An 18,018-nucleotide genomic window follows, 5' to 3' on the forward strand; every position below is an offset into this window, starting at 1 on the left:
AGGCACCAACCCACCTATTCTTTCCTGATGTGGATGCTTTGGATAACTTGGAAAGTGAGAATATTAGTACTACTTTTAGCTTTGCTTCATCTTGTCTTGGTGCTAAGGATCAAATCCAGGGCCTTGTGCCTGGTAAGAAAGTACTTACAGGCCTGGGGAGATGGGCCAGAGGTTGAGGGCCTCCGAAGGTTGAGGGCCTTTGCGGCTCTTCCAGAGGATCTGAGTTCTGTTCCCACCACCCACAGTGTGCTTCCCATCAGCCTGTCATTCCAGTTCCAGAAGATCCAACTCCTTCTCCTTCTGACCTTTGCTGGGCGCGCGCACGCGCGCGCACACACACACACACACACACTCAGGCACATAGCATCTTACTACCGAGCGCCACTCCACTCAAAGCTTAAGACATTGCCATTGAGTATGTACGCCAGCGCTAGGAGTCCTGGCTTCCTTCCTTCTCTTCTTGGCCCTGAATCTGGAACCATGTGCAGAACAAGCCAGCACTCTCCAGCTGGGCGCTATCCCCAGCCTCTCCAGTCCAGGTGAAGGGTTTTTTGTTGTGTTTTGGCTTGTTTTAGTGTCAGGGTCTTCCACTCAAATTCCTTGGCCTTGAACTCTCCATCTGCACCTCAGCCTCCCTGATTGGTTCTCACAGTCTGCACTGGTGAATAGGGACCTCAGCCATTTGTCCCAGGGCTTGAGCACCAGGTTCAGCGCCAGATGAATGAAAAAATAAAAAGGAAGGACATGCCTGTTCCTAGGTATGTGTGGTGGAGGAGGAAGTTTATTGTAGATAAGAGAGAGTGTGGCCAGAGACAGAGACATTTGGGAGAGTGCAGAATGGACATGACCCTGGGCCACGTGAGGAAAAGGGGAAGGGAAAGAAGACGAGAAGGAGAGAAAGCAGAGGAGGAGGAGGAGAAGGAGGAGGAGGAGAAAAGAGAAGAATGGGGGAGGGCAGGTTCATCAGCCAAGAGGGCAAAAGTTAACAAAAGGGCGGGTAACAAAAATGGCTGGGGGAAGGGCAGCCCAGACCCTGGGCTGGAGAACTGGGAAGCGGGGGTGGAGGGGAGGGGAGGTGCGGGGGGGGGGGGGGGGTGGGGGGTGTAAAGGGCAGGATCTGTCCTCCTTATCCTGTAACAGGTCGGGACTGAGGGATGCTGGGAGAATCTGGAGGCCAGGTCTGTTTTGATATGTTAAATTGGTACCTCAGCCATTTATCCGAGGGTTTGAGGCTCAACAGGCACCACCCCCCTAGCCAAACTGCGTTAAATTCTTTTTTTTTTTTTTTTTTTTTTGGTTTTTCGAGACAGGGTTTCTCTGTGGTTTTGGAGCCTCTCCTGGAACTAGCTCTTGTAGACCAGGCTGGTCTCGAACTCACAGAGATCTGCCTGCCTCTGCCTCCCGAGTGCTGGGATTAAAGGCGTGCGCCACCACCGCCCGGCTCTGCGTTAAATTCTTGACTGGAGGTGGGAATTATAATCCCAAATTTATTGTATTTCCAATAGCCAAATCATGTTCCTGTCAGCATCAAATGCTCCACCCCCAAGCCCTACATTAAGCTGAATTCCACTCTTCATGTAAATGTACTGGCTGCTCTTCCAGAGGATCCGGTCAGCCGCACCCATGTGGCTGCTAACAACTGCCTGCAACCAGAGGGTCTGACAACCTCACACAGACATGCATGTAGATGGAACACGAATGCACACAAAATAAAACATTAATTAATTAAAAAAAAGAAAAGAAAAGAAAAGAAAGTCAGGTAGTGGTGGCACACGCCTTTAATCCCAGAACTGGGGAGGCAAAGGTAGACAGATCTCTGTGACTTTGAGGCCAGTCTGGACTACAAATTGAGTTCCAGAACAGTTAGTGAGGGCGGCAGCCAGCGCTTTTCAGAACTCACACAAATGTGCCTGCCCTTCTGATTGGGGCCAAGAACTGTTGGGTCTCAAACCTGAGAGGAATCGCTGAGGTGCCTATAAACATGGCAGAGCAGACAGTGGTATCCAGGTCTCCCTGCATCCCTCAGTACCTACCTGTTACAGGGCCCTCGTGGCTGGAACACCACCTACCCCCTACCTCTTCCCCCAGCTGCCCTGCCCTATATAATGAATCCATTTTGAATACTTGATCTTTTCGTCTACCCTTTTACCCTTCAGACCTTTTATCCTGTGCGTCTGTCCTCCCCTCCCCCCCCCCCCCCGTCCGCTCCCCCCCCCCCGTCCGCTCCCCCCCCCCCCCCCCCCCCCCGCTCCCGTGTCTCACACCTGCTCTGGACTCTCCCAGATACCTCTGCTCTCCCTTTTGTCTACAATAAACGTCCTCCTCCACCAAACCTAGACGCAGCCCTGTCCCTTCCTTTTTATTTTATTTTTTTTTTACATCCAAAAACCTTGAATTTCCGTTCCTGCAGCCTCATCCTCTATAGAACTGGGATTGCTGGAGTTTGAGCCCCCAACCCCAGTTTGGTTAGCTCCCTGAAATCCAACTGTTAAAGATTTATTCATTCTGGAGTTAACAATGTAGTCTCTTATAAAACATAATGCCATTGCTGGGTGGTGGTGGCACTTGGGAGACAGAGGCAGGCAGATCTCTGTGAGTTTGAGTCTAGCCTGGTCTACAGGAGTGGGTTCTAGGACGGACAAGGGCTACACTGAGAAACCCTCTCTTGTGGGGTTAAAAAAAAAGCAAAACAATGTAATATGTTTAAGAGTTTCAGAGACATTTCTTCTCTTTCATAGCCTGTGGTTTTTTGATTTTTCTCATCAGTTCCCTGATAGTTGAGTTTGATTAGAATATGTACTTTTAAGTCCCATACCTCTGACTTTGATTAGTTTGTTTTTTGTTTGTTTCTTTGTTTAAATTGTGGGGTCTTGGGGCTGTAGAAATGGCTCAGCGATTAAGAGCCTTGGCAGCTCTTCCAGAGGTCCTCAGTTCGATTCCCCCACCCACATGGTGGCTCACAGTCTGTTGTGCCCTCTTCTGGTGTGCAGGTGTATGTGCAGATAGAGCACCATATACATGGAATAAATACATTTAAAAAAAATTGTGGGAATCTTTTGCAGCTCAGCTTGACATTAGAACTCTAGTTCAGCCTCCCCGGTACTGGGGATTATACATGTGTCATCAGGCCCGGCTTTTAAAATAGATTTTATACACAAAGGCTGGAGGTGTTTTTAACATGTCTGCATCTTGACTGTGACCTGCACAAAATCTTCCACGGTATCATGTTGCTGGTGTTCAATATGATTTTTAAAATAATTTATTGGGCTGGAGAGATGGCTCAGTGGTTAAGAGCACTGCCTACTTGTCTAAAGGTCCTGAGTTCAATTCCCAGCAACCACATGATGGCTTACAACCATCTGTAATAAGATCTGGTGCCCTCTTTTGGCCTGTAGGCATGCATGTAGGCAGACTACGGTGTACGTAACAAATAAATTAAAAATAATAATAAAATAATTTATTTATTTTTATTTTATGTGCTTTGGAGTTTTGCCTGTATGTATGTCCGTGTGAGGGTGTCGGGTCTTGGAGTTACGATCTGTAGTGAGCTGCCATGTGGATGCTGGAAACTGAACCCCGGGCTTCTGGAAGAGCACTCAGTGCTCTTAACCTCTGAGCCATCTCTCCAGCCGTGCAATATATTTTCAGTGTTTTGAAGTTTGCATTGTTCCAGTTGTTTGAGGCTGTGGTTGTTATTTTCCAGCATTTATTGTATAAGCAACAGTTGAAAACTTTCTAGTCAAGGTGGCAGGCACGTATAATACCAACATTTGGGAGGCAGGAGAATTATGAATTCCAGGGTCGCCTGAGCTATGTAGTAAAACCCTAGTCAAAAAAAGAAAAGAAAAGAAAAGACAAAGACAAGGGAAAAAGAGCTGGTTAATCAGATATTTGAATGCAGAGTTGGCCACGTAAAGGAAGACAGAAATATTACTGCCAATAAGAAAATGTCTTTCATGCAAAAAATTCAGCTTTGGTAATTTGGTGTCTACAGTAAGGAATCTGACAACTTACTGAAAGTTCTCTGATGACATCAGTGATGATAGTAACATGATTTTATTTACTTTATTTTTTTGGATGGGATTGGAGAGATAGCTAAATGGTTAACAGCATTTGCTGCTCTTGCAGAGGATTGGGGTTCAATTCCCAGCACCCACATTTGGGTAGGTCTTCTGTAACTCTAGTTTCAAAGGATCTGATGACCTCTTCTGGCCTCTGTGGGCACAGCACACACAAGCTGGACCTATAACTCACGCAGCTTCATATACAGACACATAAGGAAAAACAAGTCTTTAAAAGGAAGCCACCACTTGTTAACTGGGCATGATTGGGCACACCTGTAATCCCAGCACTTGGGTGACTGAGGCAGGGGATTGTACATTTTGAATCTGAGGTAATCTTGGTCTACATAGTTAGTTCTAGGCTAGCCCAGGCTAGATAACAAGACTTTAATCTTAAAATGAAAGGAAAGACAGATGGGAAGGGAGAGGGAGAGTAGTCTTTGATGTTCTGTTTTAGCATAGGAGTATTTGCGATTGTTAGAGCGGACAAAAAACACCCTTTTCCCAGTGATATGCCTGTGCTGGGCTAGATTCTTTTCATATTCCAAAGCCATAGAGCCTGAAAGAGAACCGGGGTGGCGGGGGGGGGGGGGATTTGGGACTTGAGAAATGACTCAGAGGTTTAGAGCATTTCTGCTCTTGCATAGAACCAGGGTTCAGTTCCCAGATCTCCACAGTGTCTCCAACCATTTGTAACACCAGTTCCAGGAGAGCTGAGGCCCTCCTTTACACTGAGGGTTCCAGGTAGGCACCCATACTTACAGGCAAAACACTCATACACAAAATAAAAACAAACATTTATTTTTGGGGTGTGTATGGGTGCATTTGTGTATGCCTCGGATCCACTGGAGTTGGAGTTGCAGGAATTGTGAGCTGCTTGATATGGGTGCTGAACTCATCTCTGGATGAGAAAAACAGCATTAAGTTCTGAGCCATTTCTTCAGCCTCTGTTGGGTTGTTTTTGAGTCAGGGTCTTAGGTAGCCTGGGCCAGGCTGAAACTCACTATGTAGTTAGCAATGACCTTCGGTTCCTGCCTCTACTTCCAAGTGCTGGGGTTACAGCTGTAAAATCATCTCTTTAACAGATCAAGAGGGTTTCTGATTGTGTTTCGAGATTGAGTCTTACTCTGTAGCCTGGGTGGCCTCGAACTCACTATGTAGCTTTAATCTTCCATTGCCGTAAGAGGAATTTGCTTGTCACCAGAGTTAGCATTTTCATCAGCTTTTTCTTGCTTACTAACTGCGTGCTCCTGCTTTGGGCTTGTCTCGGGGAGTCACTGTGAGTTGTCAGCCTTCTTGTCTGTTTTTTGCTGTGACTTTTCCAAAACTAACTCGAAGTGCCCTTGACGTTTCAGCTGGGGAACTGCAATCTCCGAGGTTCAAAGCGGGGCCCTTTGGAGATCTTAGTGAGGCTCCAGGAATGTGGGGAACCTTCCCACACTACTGACAACCGTGTAAAACTCTTACAGACACCTCGGATCCCAAGATGCTCTGGGGAGGGTGGTGGTGAGGCTTTAATGATGCTCCCTGAGCGCTGATTGGCGCTCCTGACAGCGGTGGGCGGGACGCGGACCTGAAGGGAACCCCGAGGGGTTTCAGTCCTCGCGCCCCACCTCCCGCACCCCTAGCGATTTCCGGAAAGATCCGGATTGCAGCCCATGTCTGGGCGGGGCGGAGAGCCGCCTCTGACCGGCAGTTGCCACTGAGAGCCCCGGCCTGCAGGGGTGGGGCGTCCTGGACACTCAGGATTGGTCCGTCGGGAGCCGCCTCCCGTCGTGCACCGGGGCGCAGGCAACTCACCCGGAAGGAGAAGCCGGGATTCGGACTATACGGTGCGCGGCTGGTGGTGTCTTAGTAGAGAGCTGCTGCTGCTCTCAGGTGAGGGGGCGTGGGCGGGGCCGCAGCTCGTAGGTGCTGCTAGAGAAGGGGTTGTGAAAGTGAGGGCTTACTGGGGATCCAACCAGAAAAGAAGCCTGGGTTTTCAATTGACTTTGAGAACAGAAGGTATCTTTCGTCTCAAGTTTAACCGGGAAAGGAGAAGGAGCGTGTGGCTGTTTTCCATGTAGTTTGATGAGAATGTAAGGGAGCGGCCAGAGTCAGTGTTTGGGGGATGTAGCTATCTATCCAAGTGGCCGAGAGTGGGAGAAAATGGCAGATCCTTTTCGCAGACACTGGAAGTTATGATCGCCTTCGTTAGTATCAGGTGAAATGAGTGGGTTTATCGACAGAAAGGTGGAACGGCTGCTTTATTGACGGGACAGAGTGTCAGGTGGGAGAGCTTCTCCTAACACTTGTGGGTATTTAGGACAGTGAGGTTTTTGAATTGCTGTCAGTTGACATGAGAGGTTCGAGAATGAGTAAGAAAATGCGGGGAGGCTCCTTGGTGCAATCTTTTTATGGTCTGATTTGCTTTTAACGTGTCTTTTGAAGTAGTTTTAAGTGGCAGAAAAAAATGAGGGAAGGCCTTGAATTGCTCCCCCGAATTAGCAGTTCTGAGCTTTACAGTGCATTGGCTTTGTACACACCCAAAGATCTGGTTCTTCCCCAGCACTGTTGGCGCTGGTACTGCTGTGGGAAGCAAACAGCACTTCCAATATGATGGAAAAGGCCCAGGAGATGTAGTTAGCTTCCTAACCCTTAGAGGTTACTTTATCCTTTCGTAGTTACGATGCACAAATCCATCTGTAGCGATGCATCTGGAGATGAAGGTGTCTAACTAGTGATAGAGCTGAAGTTAAGAACTTGCTGCTTCTCCAGGAAGGGACTGAGCTTTGTTTCCTTCCAAGGAGTGGTGTCTTTGGGAAGGAAATTGACGGAGAATCCTGGCTGTTGGAAATGGAGTCTAGGTTTTACCGGACTGTGGTGGCCCATACCTTTGATGCCTGCACTCCAGGAGGCCAAAGCAGATCTCTGTGAGTTAGGAGCCAGCTTGGTCTACTACAGAGTGAGTTCCAGGACAGCCAGGCAGCCAGGGCTGTTAAACAGAGAAATTCTGTATCAAAAAACAAACAAATAAACAAAAAAAGAGAAAGGGAAAAGGACTAGAATCTAGGTTTTTGCAGTTCCAGTGATTTAAGGAAATTTACAAGAACTTCCTCAGTGCCCTTTAAACCTTTAGACTTAGGTTTAAGTTCACAAGCATATGAAGTCCTAGGAGGCTTGGAATTATTTATTTATTTGGTTTTTCGAGAAAGGGTTTCTCTGTAGCTTTGGAGCCTGCCTTGGAATTTTTAAAAACCAGTTTGTGGTTTTTTATCTACCTTAGCTCCACAATAAATACGCAGGAAAAACTTCCACATGGGGGTGCTGCAGGCCCCTTCCAAACTGTTCTTGAGACCAAAGGTATGATGACTATTTGGTTATTGAACAAGAGTCTTGCATTTCACAGACCTTTTGAGGTGGAGAGGTGTGACCTCCCTTCAGTGTGGAGATGGCTCTTGCCATCTCTCCTACTGAACTACAAAAAGACACTTCAGAATATTTAGTTCTCCATTCGTGGCAGACTAGCAAATGCCTAAAAAGAGAAAGCGGTGCGGAACTAACCCCAGGAGGTTAATTATTTTTTTTTTTTTTTTTTCTTTTTGCCTCAAAAAGTGACATTTATTCAAAGAGAAAAAAAAACCAAAAACAAAAAAAACCAAAAACAAGATGTCCATCCCTTGGCTCCCTTCCCTCCCCCCTCCAGCTGTTCCTCAGCCCCCCAGGACTGAACCCTGGCTATGGCCAGGTAGCAGGACAGCTCCTCAAATGAGGTCAGCAACATTGAGGGGCATCTCTTCAATGGAAGTGTTGTAGAATGTCTCGATGTCTCGAAGAGTCCTCTTGTCCTCTTCCGTCACCATGTTAATGGCCACACCTTTACGGCCAAAGCGACCGCCACGGCCAATTCTGTGGATGTAGTTTTCCCTGTTTGTGGGAAGGTCGTAATTGATGACTAGGGAGACCTGCTGCACATCAATGCCTCTGGCCTAGGTCAAGAAAGATGGTAAGAGCTGTCAGAAGGTAATCTACCCAGACTGACTAGGCATACATGTGGGCAACCAAAGGCAGGCAAAGGCAACAAGCAACCCTTGTTCCCCAGACCTCAGGCATGCCAGATTTTCTTCCAAGTTGCTACGTTCCTGAAAGGGGCACTGGTCAGCCCCTTGGAGAGGGAATCACCTTGGACTGAGGTTAATTATTTACAGCAAGGTTTTTTGTTTTGTTTTGTTGGTCACAGACCTTTGTTTCCATCTGGACTGTTAGGCTGGGTTATTGGGGAATTGGAATCTCCTGAATTTTATTCAGTTCAGGGCCTGTTGGAGGGGGTGACTGCAGCAATTGAAAAACCAGGTTGTCAGCAAGAGTGCTGTTTATTATGGTGCTGAAATCACAAAACCTTGGGGTTTGCTCCACAGTGTAGTGCAGTTTTGTCATCTGCCAGGTAGCCTTGTTCCTGCGTGCAATGTCTGTCTGTAGAAGTGAGACCTTCTGGGATAGTGGAAAGAATTGCAAAAGCTGTTTGCTCTGCTAATTTCATGCTGTAAATGAGTTCCCCTTCTTTTGAAACATTAGCCCTGTGCTAGCAAAACATAAACTAGATGGAAGCTCATTACGCGCTCTTCTAATAGGAAGGCAGAACTAATAAGAGAATGTGTTTAAAATTAATTGTGGGACTGTAGAAACGAGTGGGTGTGTGGATGGGCCTGGGAGGAGGGGAGGGGGAGCTTAGAGATAGTCTTGTTTTCCCGGGAGCCAGCCCGGATCATTTGTTGGCAGTACATATTGGCTGAAGTCAGTTTTCATTTCAAGGTAAATTGGAAAGGGAAATTAAACCTTATTGTTCTGCTCTTAAGAGAGAGGAAGGGGTGGAGGCGGCAGCCAGGGTGGAGCTGCTGGAGTGGTTCTAGGAGTAACAAGATTAGTGCTGTATTTTAACAGAAGGTGACATCATGGGCCCCCTTGGAATCCAGTAACCCTGTGCTGCAGCCTTCATGGTCCCCTTGTTGGAGTGGGCGATGTCGCTGCACACAGTAAACTGCCACCCTGGGGGACATCAGTGGCTTAGGCTTTAATGAATCTTTACAAAGGAGCGGAGTGCATCCTGAGGTGACCTGCAAAGCTGCGGGGTGCTTGGGCAGAGGTACAAACCGGATGTCAGGATTGGAAGTGACTACAATGGTTGGCTCCAGTTCTAGAGAGCTGATTAGGGAAGGTGGCGACTATAACCGGGCCATTCAGTTGGGTGCTCCCCGAGCACTGCACCTCAGTGACTCACCTGTCTGGAGGTGACTGTGGTTAGCAAGATGGAGATCGCTGGAGCACTGATGTGTGTAGGGACTGGGTTGTCTCTAAACAACCAGGAGAGGGCACTGCTAGGCTCCTTTTCAAAGCTGTGCTCCTTAAGACCACCAAAGTTTACAAGGGAACCCACCTGCCTTTCTGGCCACCCACACACTCTCCACAAACCCCAACAAGCTCTGCGTTGGAGTGACCTTGAGGAGGGTTCCAGGGGCAGTCTGAGAACGAGGCAAAGTCCCCAGGGCTTTTAGCTTGCCACTAACTAATGTGGGTGATTTTCCCTTCCTCTTTAAAGTTTTACACAGCATAATTGGGGACTTGGAGTCACGCGGCTTTCCCCAAGGGATATCTATTAAAAGCTTTTGGGGTTTTGCCCTGGCAAAACCTGGTAAGGACACATTTGCTAACTCTGCTTGTTCCCGTGCCTTTTGCCCCCCTCAGATGTTCTCTTCCGATGGGCTTTTGGTGTAGGATGTTGGAGAACCAAGAGCTGGAGGTAAGCGTGGGCTCCAAGTGGGGCAGAGTTGGAGGCCCCATTTTTTGGGTGAGGGGACACAGATGTAGAGTGTCTGTGGTGTGTTTTCCCCTGGTAATACCCTTGGTGTTTTTTGATGTGCTCAGAATAAAGCCAGGTAAAAGAAGTCAGAACAAGTGTACAGGCTGAGAAGTGAGCTTTCGTTTTGACTAACTTTCCATTGGTTGGAATGTATTAGAATATAAGCGTTTTTTAAAGTTAAGTGTTTGGTTATCCTCCAAGAAATGGGCTCATCAGGACATTTTCATTCATATCGCTGTACTTTGTTCCTTTTTTAAAATTTTATTTATTTATTACATATATAGTGTTCTTCCAGCATGCCAGAAGAGAACACCAGATCTTATTGTAGATGGTTGTGAGCCACCATGTGGTTGCTGGGAATTGAACTCAGGACCCATGGAAGAGCAGTCAGTGCTCTTAACCTCTGAGCCATCTCTCCAGCCCCTGTACTTTGTCCTTATTTGTCTAGTCTTTCCTTGTGCAGATGGAGCTCGGGCTTGGGAGGACTCAGCTCTGCCAATGAGCCATCTATCCATTTATCCCTAACTCTCTTTATAGCCTTATGTACTGCGGCTATGTGGACCCGGCTGACCTTCAGCTTGGTGGCAATCCTCCTGCCTCTTCCTGGGTGTTGGGTTTAAAGGCGGGAGCCATTGTCTGCAGCTCTCTATTTTTTTATTTGGAGTCTTACCAAGTTCCTCAGATGAGGCCTAGAACTTTGATTCTACTGCCTCAGCCTCTCAAGTCCTTAGGCTTATAGGCCTGTACTAGTTGGCATGGCCTGTGGTCTCCCGGAGAACAGGGATTTTTGTTTCTTGTTTATGTTCTGTCTTTGCACAGTGCCTGGCATGCACCGGTGTCAGGAAATACTTGTTGAATTGACTGGAGAAATGATTGGAAGTTGGGACTGAGTTAGTCTACTGTACTAGAAACTACTGTGTGGTCAGAGCTGCCTTGCCAGCTAGGCACAGTGCCTTATGATCTCAACACTAGGAGGCAGACTGTGAAAAATGCCACAAGTTCAAGGCAATACGTCCACATTGTGAGTTCCAGGCCAGCCAGGCTCCTGTGCCAAAACCAAACTCTCTGTCTGTGAAAGGTGGAGTGAAGCTGAGGGGGCATTTTTTTAAACACCTGCAGGAGGTGATCACGGTGCGTGTTCAGGACCCCCGGGTGCAGAATGAGGGCTCCTGGAATTCTTACGTGGACTATAAGATCTTCCTTCATGTGAGTCGAGCTTCTGGAATGGGGAACTGAGGGCTGTGGGCTGTGCTGAAGTAGAGGTGACTGTGGGTGTCCCCAGCAGTCCGAGACAGGAGACTTAGAAGGCACTGAGTGTGGAGAAGAAGGAGTACAAGGTGTAGTTGGGAATTGCTTTCAGGCTGTCCAGTGGCATCTTGGCCTGGGGACCAATGGCCTCATAATCTGGCCCCTTAAAGAGAGCGGTGGTGATGATCTCATATGAACTTTGTCTTTGTCCATTTAACACTTTTCACAAACTTCCTCTTGTAGACGAACAGCAAGGCTTTTACCGCCAAGACCTCCTGTGTGCGGCGCCGCTACCGTGAATTCGTGTGGCTGAGGAAGCAGCTACAGAGGAATGCGGGTTTGGTGTGAGTTTGCTCTTGCTGTCTTCTCAGGTCTAAGGAGACTCTTGGGTGATTATGTGGTGGCTGGAGTCTGCAGAGAAAAGCACTGAGGACATGCCAGGTACCGAAGAAATGCTTTAAACCACGTGTTTAAGTCAGTGAAGGCAAACCAGCATTCTTCTCTCCTGTTGTTTGACTTAGCAAAACTGTCTGAACAGGAAACAGTGTATGTATGCTGTGTAGTCTGAACAGGAAACAGTGTATGTATGCTGTGTAGTCTGAACAGGAAACAGTGTATGTATGCACTCGTGTGCCCACACACGTGTAGTCTGAACAGGAAACAGTGTATGTATGCACTCGTGTGCCCACACACGTGTAGTCTGAACAGGAAACAGTGTATGTATGCACTCGTGTGCCCACACACGTATGGTCTAAACAGGAAACAGTGTATGTAAGCACTCGTGTGCCCACACGTCCATAGTTCACTGACTTAAACACATTTTAAGACATTTCCTAGATTCTTTAGTACCTGGCATGTTGTAAGTTGTCATCTCTGTAAACGAGGTCTTTGTTTTTTCAGGCAGGCCCCACTATGTAGTTCAAGTTGGCCTTGAACTTGTCCTCTGTGGCAGCATCTGGAGTGCTGGGGTTATAGGCATAGGTCATCTCACCTTTTTTTTTTTTTTTTTTTTTTTTTTTGAGATGTGCTCTGATGTAGCCCAGGTTGGCCTTGAGCTGCCAATTCTCTTGCCTCTACCTTCCTCCCTTTACTTCCAAGTGATGGGGCCACTGCGATAGGACATACCAGCCAGTTCCCTTACTTCCTCTCCTCTAGGCTGCTTCGGGTGTCTATCTGCCTCTGTCTGTTACTCCCTCTGAGGGTGTCTGTGTTCTCCCCCCCACCACTTTGTGTGTGTGCTGGGGATTGAGTTCAGGGCTTTGTACGTGGCTGGCAATTGCTCTATCACTGAGTTATGTCGTCAGCCCTAGCTTCTTGTTGATACTTTCTAACGTGTTCCCTGTGCTTTATAACAGAAGCTAGGAAAGTTTAACAGTAATTGCTATAACTCACCTCATTTTCAGCAAATTCTGGGGCTAGAGTATTCTGTTTTATCTGTCTGTCTGTCCCTCCGTCCGTCCGTCCGTCCATCCATCCATCCATCTATTCTGAGATAGAGCCTGTGTGTGTAGCTTCAGGCTGGCCTCAGATGTTCCATCTTCTTACTTTAGCTTGCCGAGTAGTTGAGGTTATAGACATGGCTACATGTCTGACTTGGAGTAGATGGTTTTAATTTATATGAAAAGGCCCAGAGGTCCGTGCTTTAAGTTTCTTCCTCTTACTGTAACACTGGGGCGATGGCTGGGGCTATGGCTGGTGGTGCAGTGACTGTTGTGAGCACGAGGAGCCCAGTCGGGTCCTTAGTACCATGTGAATCCCAGTGCTGGGAGACCCCAGTGCAGAGCATCCACACGCATGTGTGTGCACATGCTCCCCACTCCAATGCAGAGCATCCACACGCATGTGTGTGCACGTGCTCCCCACCCCAGTGCAGAGCATCCACACGCATGTGTGTGCACGTGCTCCCCACCCCAGTGTAGAGCATCCACACGCATGTGTGTGCACGTGCTCCCCACCCCAGTGCAGAGCATCCACACATATGTGTGTGCACGTACTCCCCATCCCAATGCAGAGAGCATCCACACGCATGTGTGTGCACATGCTCCCCATCCCAATGCAGAGAGCATCCACACGCATGTGTGTGCACGTGCTCCCCATCCCAATGCGGAGCATCCACACGTGTGTGTGCACGTGCTCCCCATCCCAATGCAGAGAGCATCCACACGTATGTGTGTACACGTGCTCCCCACCCCAGTGCAAGACATCCACATGTCTGTGTGTGCACGTGCTCCCCACCCCAGTGCAGAGCATCTACACGTATGTGTGTGCACGTGCTCCCCACCCCAGTGCAGAGCATCCACACGCATGTGTGTACATGTGCTCCCCACCCCAGTGCAGGACATCCACACGTGTGTGCACGTGCTCCCCACCCCAATACAGAGCACGGAAGTAGTAGAGCTGGGTGTAGTGGAGCAGGCCTGTAGTCCTACCACCTAGGAAGCAGAGACAGAGGACCACTGCAAGCTTCAGGCCAGCCATGCCTATGTAGTATAGTGAAGCCATGGGTCAGAAAGCCCCAAAGGGGCTAGAGAGATAGCTCTGTTTAAGAGCCCTTGTTGCTCTTGCAGAGGACCTGAGTTTGGCAGCCCATACCAGGTTGCCTACAACTGTCTGTAATTACAGTTCCAGGGATCTGAGAACACAAGAATGTAGTGTCCTCTTCTGGCCTCTGTGGACACTGTGTATACATGGTGCACATATCATCAGGCAAGCACATACACATGAAGAAAAAGTGATTGATGTTGGAAGTGGGTATACTAGATGGTATAGAAGCTTTGTGTACACAGTGTTCTTCCCGAAGAGGACACCAGATCTCATTAGAGATGGTTATGAGTCACCATGTGGGTGCTGGGAATTGAACTCAGGACCTCTGGAAGAGCAGCCAGTGCTGTTAACCACTGAGCCATCTCTTCAGCCCAACAGTGGGATTTTTTGTTTTGTTTTTCGAGACTGAGTTTTTCTACCTAGGCCTGGCTGTCCTGAAACTCACTTTGTAGGCCAGGCTGGCTTCAAACTCAGAGATCCGCCTGCCTCTGCCTCCTGAGTGCTGGGATTAAAGGTGTGCACCACCACACCTAGCTCACAGTGGGAATTTTATGTCACCTCTCTGGTTTTCTAAAAGGAGGGCGCTAATATTTTCCTCCTGGGGTTTTTAGAAGGATTAACTGCCGTGTTTGTGGATATGTCATGTAATGTGCCTGCTGTAGGGCACACTATCAACCAGTGTTAGCTCTGTCACGTCCCTAATAAAAGCTAATTGCATTGATTGGGCCTCTTTTCAGGGGATATTTTGGGGCGGGGTTGGAGTGAAGCCTCACTTACCTTGCGTGTCACGCCATGCTCCCACAGACCTGTACCTGAACTTCCTGGGAAGTCCACTTTCTTTGGCAACTCCGATGAGTTCATCGAGAAGCGGCGGCAAGGTCTACAGCTTTTCCTCGAAAAGTGAGTGGACATGTTGGCTTGGCACTGGCCGCCGTGTGGAGGCAGGGCCACAGGAAGGTGCCGGGCAGATGCAGGCTGCCCTGCTCATGCAACCACACTTGTGACCTGCTTTCTTGTGCCCTTCCGCCTCCAATGCTGCTTGAAGCCAGAGCCTGGCTGGGATGGGGACGGGGAAGCGACTTCATCACGTGTTCCGTGCTGTGCTCTCTCCTGCTTCAGGGTCCTGCAGAGCGTGGTCCTTCTGTCGGACAGTCAGTTGCACCTCTTCCTTCAAAGCCAGCTCTCAGTGCCCGAGATTGAAGCCTGTGTCCAGGGCCGAGGCTCCCTGACTGTGTCTGATGCCATTCTTTGTTATGCTATGTCAAACTGTGGCTGGGCCCAGGAGGAGCGGCGAAGCACCTCTCACTTGGCAAAAGGAGACCAGGTTAACAGGTAACTGTGGGACCAATGACACATGGGGTGTGTCATGGACATCAGTAGCATGCCCATGTGTTAGGGAAAGGAATGTCACAGCGTTGGTAGCCTTGGAAAGGCCTAGTTCTCTATCTCGAATGGAAAACTAGATGTTCCTCTGAAACTCAGGAGAAAGAAGGGGCAGCCTTCCTTGGCTGGCTTTTTCCTTTTGTTTAAGGCAGAGTCTACTCTGGCCTGTACTGGCCTGGAGCTCACTGTATCCCAGGCCGGTCTTCAACTTGTGGTCATCTTTCTGCCTCAGATGTTAGCTCAGGGATTCCAGTTTTAGAATACTTGTTTCTTCCTCTCCCTCCCTCCCTCCCTCTCTCCCTCCCTCCCTCCCTCTTTTCTCTCCCTCCCTCCCTTTTTTTATTGTGAGGCTCCAGCTGTGTCGACCTACTCATTATGTAGGCTACTCGCTATGTAGTCCAAGCTGGTCTCTAACCCAACGGAGATCTGCCTGCCTCCTGAGTGCTGGGAGTAAAGGTGTGCGCCACCATGCCAGGCTCCTTTTAAAAATTGTTTAATTAGTTAATTTTTGTGATTCTGGGTGGGAATGAAGTCCTGGGCTTCACTTGTGTATTATGTATGTTCTACCACCAAGCCACCTCCTCATGTTAACATGTCCCTGCTCTAAATGAAGAAACGCTACCCCGGTGAGCAATGGCTGTCCATTCCCTGGTAACCGTAGTCTACTCTCTGTGTGGATCTGCCTGTTGTGGGCGTTTCAAACACACAGCGTCACAGGGCAGGTGGATATGGCTTTTTCCATCCAGCGTAATGCTTCAATTTTTAAGATCATATTTCATTTGTTTGAGTGTGTGTGCATATGTGCAGTATGTCATGATGCAGAGGTCAGAGGACAGCTTGCTGGGTAGTTCTGGGTCCTGGGATTGAAGTAGGTCATCAGGCTTTCAGTGGGGCCTTTTACCCACTATGCCACTGTGCCGGCTCCATTGTTTTCAGCACTTTGTTCCTTTATGTGGCTGAAAATTTCACTGAATGCAATATGTATCTATGCCTATCTCTTCATTTTTATCTTCTACTCATGCTCATCTTTCCTTCCCTCTTTTTTCCTCCCAGTTGCTGTTTTCTTCCGAGATCAGGTAGGAGGAGCTCTCCTTCCCCGCCTCCCAGTGAAGAAGAGAAGGACCGCTTAGGAACTTGGGCTCCAGTGATTGACTCTGAGGGTCCGTCCTTGGAAAGTTCCATGCTGCCACCCAGCTCCTTACCGTCATGCTGTGATCTTACTGCAAGACACGATGAGGGACTCTGTGGGTCCCAGCCTGTGAGAAGGGCTGTGGGAGGTGACCATGCTGTGCCTTTGGATCCTGGTCAGCCAGACACAGAGTGGGGAAAGTGAGCTGTGGCTGAGATCTAGGTTCTCTTGGGTGGTGGAGAAGATGCAGGCCACAGTCACATCCAGATGGGATGGGCCCCGGGCATCTGTTAGGGAAGCTTGGCTGTTTAGTGTCTTCCATCCACATCTTCTCAGGTTTGCTCTGCAGGGGTGGTTGTGACTGCCTGCTCTATCTCCTCCAAGGGAATAGGCACCATGCTGGTGTTTGTTAAGTTAAGCACAGTGCCCAGAAGCTCTTGGTGTTAAATAGAACTGTATCGACTTCCCCGGGAGCTAAGTTTCTTCAGGTGTTTGTTTAGAGCACAGCCATGGATGAATGGTTTGGGGAACCTCTTCATGGCAGGTTTTTAGCTGCCATATTGAATTGAATACTGTCCCAACAGAATGCTCCTACTGTTATATTCCCACCTTGACGGGCTTCAGCTTTTGCTGCAGCCCCTGGAACATTTTGGTTGTGGGAGGCTGGCCTCTTGCCTGCCTCCACGTGTGGACAGGGTGGTGAGTATTTATTTATTTACCACCTCCTTGCTTCTCAGTAAATGGCAGTGACGTGGCTCTTATTGCTGGGGTTTCCAATATCTTCCAAGACCTTGGCAGGTTGGGTGGGGCCTGAGAGCTGCAGGTAGGGAGTTTGAGCCCATCCAGGCGAAGTGGCTGGCTGCAGCCAGGGTGAGGGAACAGCGCAGACATTTGTTTGGGCAGAGGTGACTCTGAGCTGCCCATCTTGTGCTTATAAAGCAGAGCTGATGTTTCTGCAGGGGTAAAGTGGACTCCTTTCTTATTTTCTTTCCCAGTAGCGACTCCTAGGGCTTTAGCTGCCACAGTGCCCACTGTTGCATTGCAGGGACGAAGCCAATGCTCGGTCCAGTGGGGGCACACAGGGTCCAGTGGGGGCTTTATTTCTAGAAGCCTGGAGTGGGGGCTTTGGGAATGGAGGTGAGGAAGCACATGCTTTCCTTCAGACACTGAGGCTTCTGCCCTCCTGCTGCTGTAATCCTGTGTAGAGAGCAGGGCCGGTAGCTGGAGCTCTAGGGTGGGCTCTCTGCCGGGCTCACCTTGTTGCTCTGCTCTTAGGGTTGTGTGTGCGTCCTCTCTCTGGCCATCTGCCCCGTCTGTGGGCTCTTTTACTACTGTATCGGCCTGTGTTGTGGGATTGTCATGGCATTTAGTTCAGAGTTGAGGGGCATTGGCCTGAAATAAAATGCAAGTATTTAAGACTGGTGTTGAAATTTGTGTCTAACAAGCTGTAGCAGGGAAGGAGGGAATGAGAGCTGGTGGGAGCTACTTTCATAAATCATGAATTTATCAGCATGGAAATAACACTTGCTATAGAACTGTGTGCTGGAGCTCTCCTGCATTGTGTGCGAGACTCAGGTTCCCCACTGCAGGAGGGAGTGTTTTCCAAAGAGCCAGGATCCAGCTCTTCTTGCAGTTCTGGGCATGAACCTTGTTAGGTATAATTTACCTGATGCTGCTTCCATCTTCAAAGCCTGTCTGAGGTGCCAGGTGCTAAAAGAGAAATAAAGTTTGTCAACAGGCAGATGCAAAGCCCTGGCTGGTGTTCATCCCTCCTTCCTGCCCGCCTCCCCTGGGTCTCTTCTTTATATGATGCATCA

The 18,018-nt window shown here is 48.8% G+C and overlaps 1 protein-coding gene and 1 non-coding gene across 2 annotated transcripts; one reads left to right on the top strand and one right to left on the bottom strand.

Annotated features, from left to right (window-relative positions):
- Positions 1 to 5,873: 5,873 nt before the first annotated feature.
- On the top strand, positions 5,874 to 16,645 carry Snx11 (sorting nexin 11). The gene is made up of 7 exons (XM_041665883.1): positions 5,874 to 5,939; positions 9,783 to 9,837; positions 11,017 to 11,103; positions 11,389 to 11,489; positions 14,494 to 14,589; positions 14,809 to 15,021; positions 16,126 to 16,645. The coding sequence occupies exons 2-7, from the start codon at positions 9,796 to 9,798 to the stop codon at positions 16,403 to 16,405; spliced, it is 819 nt and encodes a 272-aa protein (XP_041521817.1). The 5' UTR covers positions 5,874 to 5,939; positions 9,783 to 9,795; the 3' UTR covers positions 16,406 to 16,645.
- Positions 8,090 to 8,229, bottom strand: LOC121457192. The gene has a single exon (XR_005975692.1). It is a non-coding gene; the product is annotated as a small nucleolar RNA SNORA67 (small nucleolar RNA).
- Positions 16,646 to 18,018: the final 1,373 nt, after the last annotated feature.

The sequence above is a fragment of the Microtus oregoni genome, unplaced genomic scaffold (genome assembly GCF_018167655.1).
Source record: "Microtus oregoni isolate MIOR12 unplaced genomic scaffold, Mior012 000015F_ref0000493, whole genome shotgun sequence".
Classification (NCBI taxonomy): domain Eukaryota; kingdom Metazoa; phylum Chordata; class Mammalia; order Rodentia; family Cricetidae; genus Microtus; species Microtus oregoni.

Excerpts from the sequence above, each read along its gene's own strand:
- Snx11 (XM_041665883.1), top strand. The coding sequence starts at position 9,796 with ATGGGCTTTTGGTGTAGGATGTTGGAGAACCAAGAGCTGGAG. Across the intron at positions 9,838-11,016 it reads TGGAGAACCAAGAGCTGGAG|GAGGTGATCACGGTGCGTGT; the intron begins GTAAGCGTGGGC and ends AAACACCTGCAG. Across the intron at positions 14,590-14,808 it reads CTACAGCTTTTCCTCGAAAA|GGTCCTGCAGAGCGTGGTCC; the intron begins GTGAGTGGACAT and ends CTCCTGCTTCAG.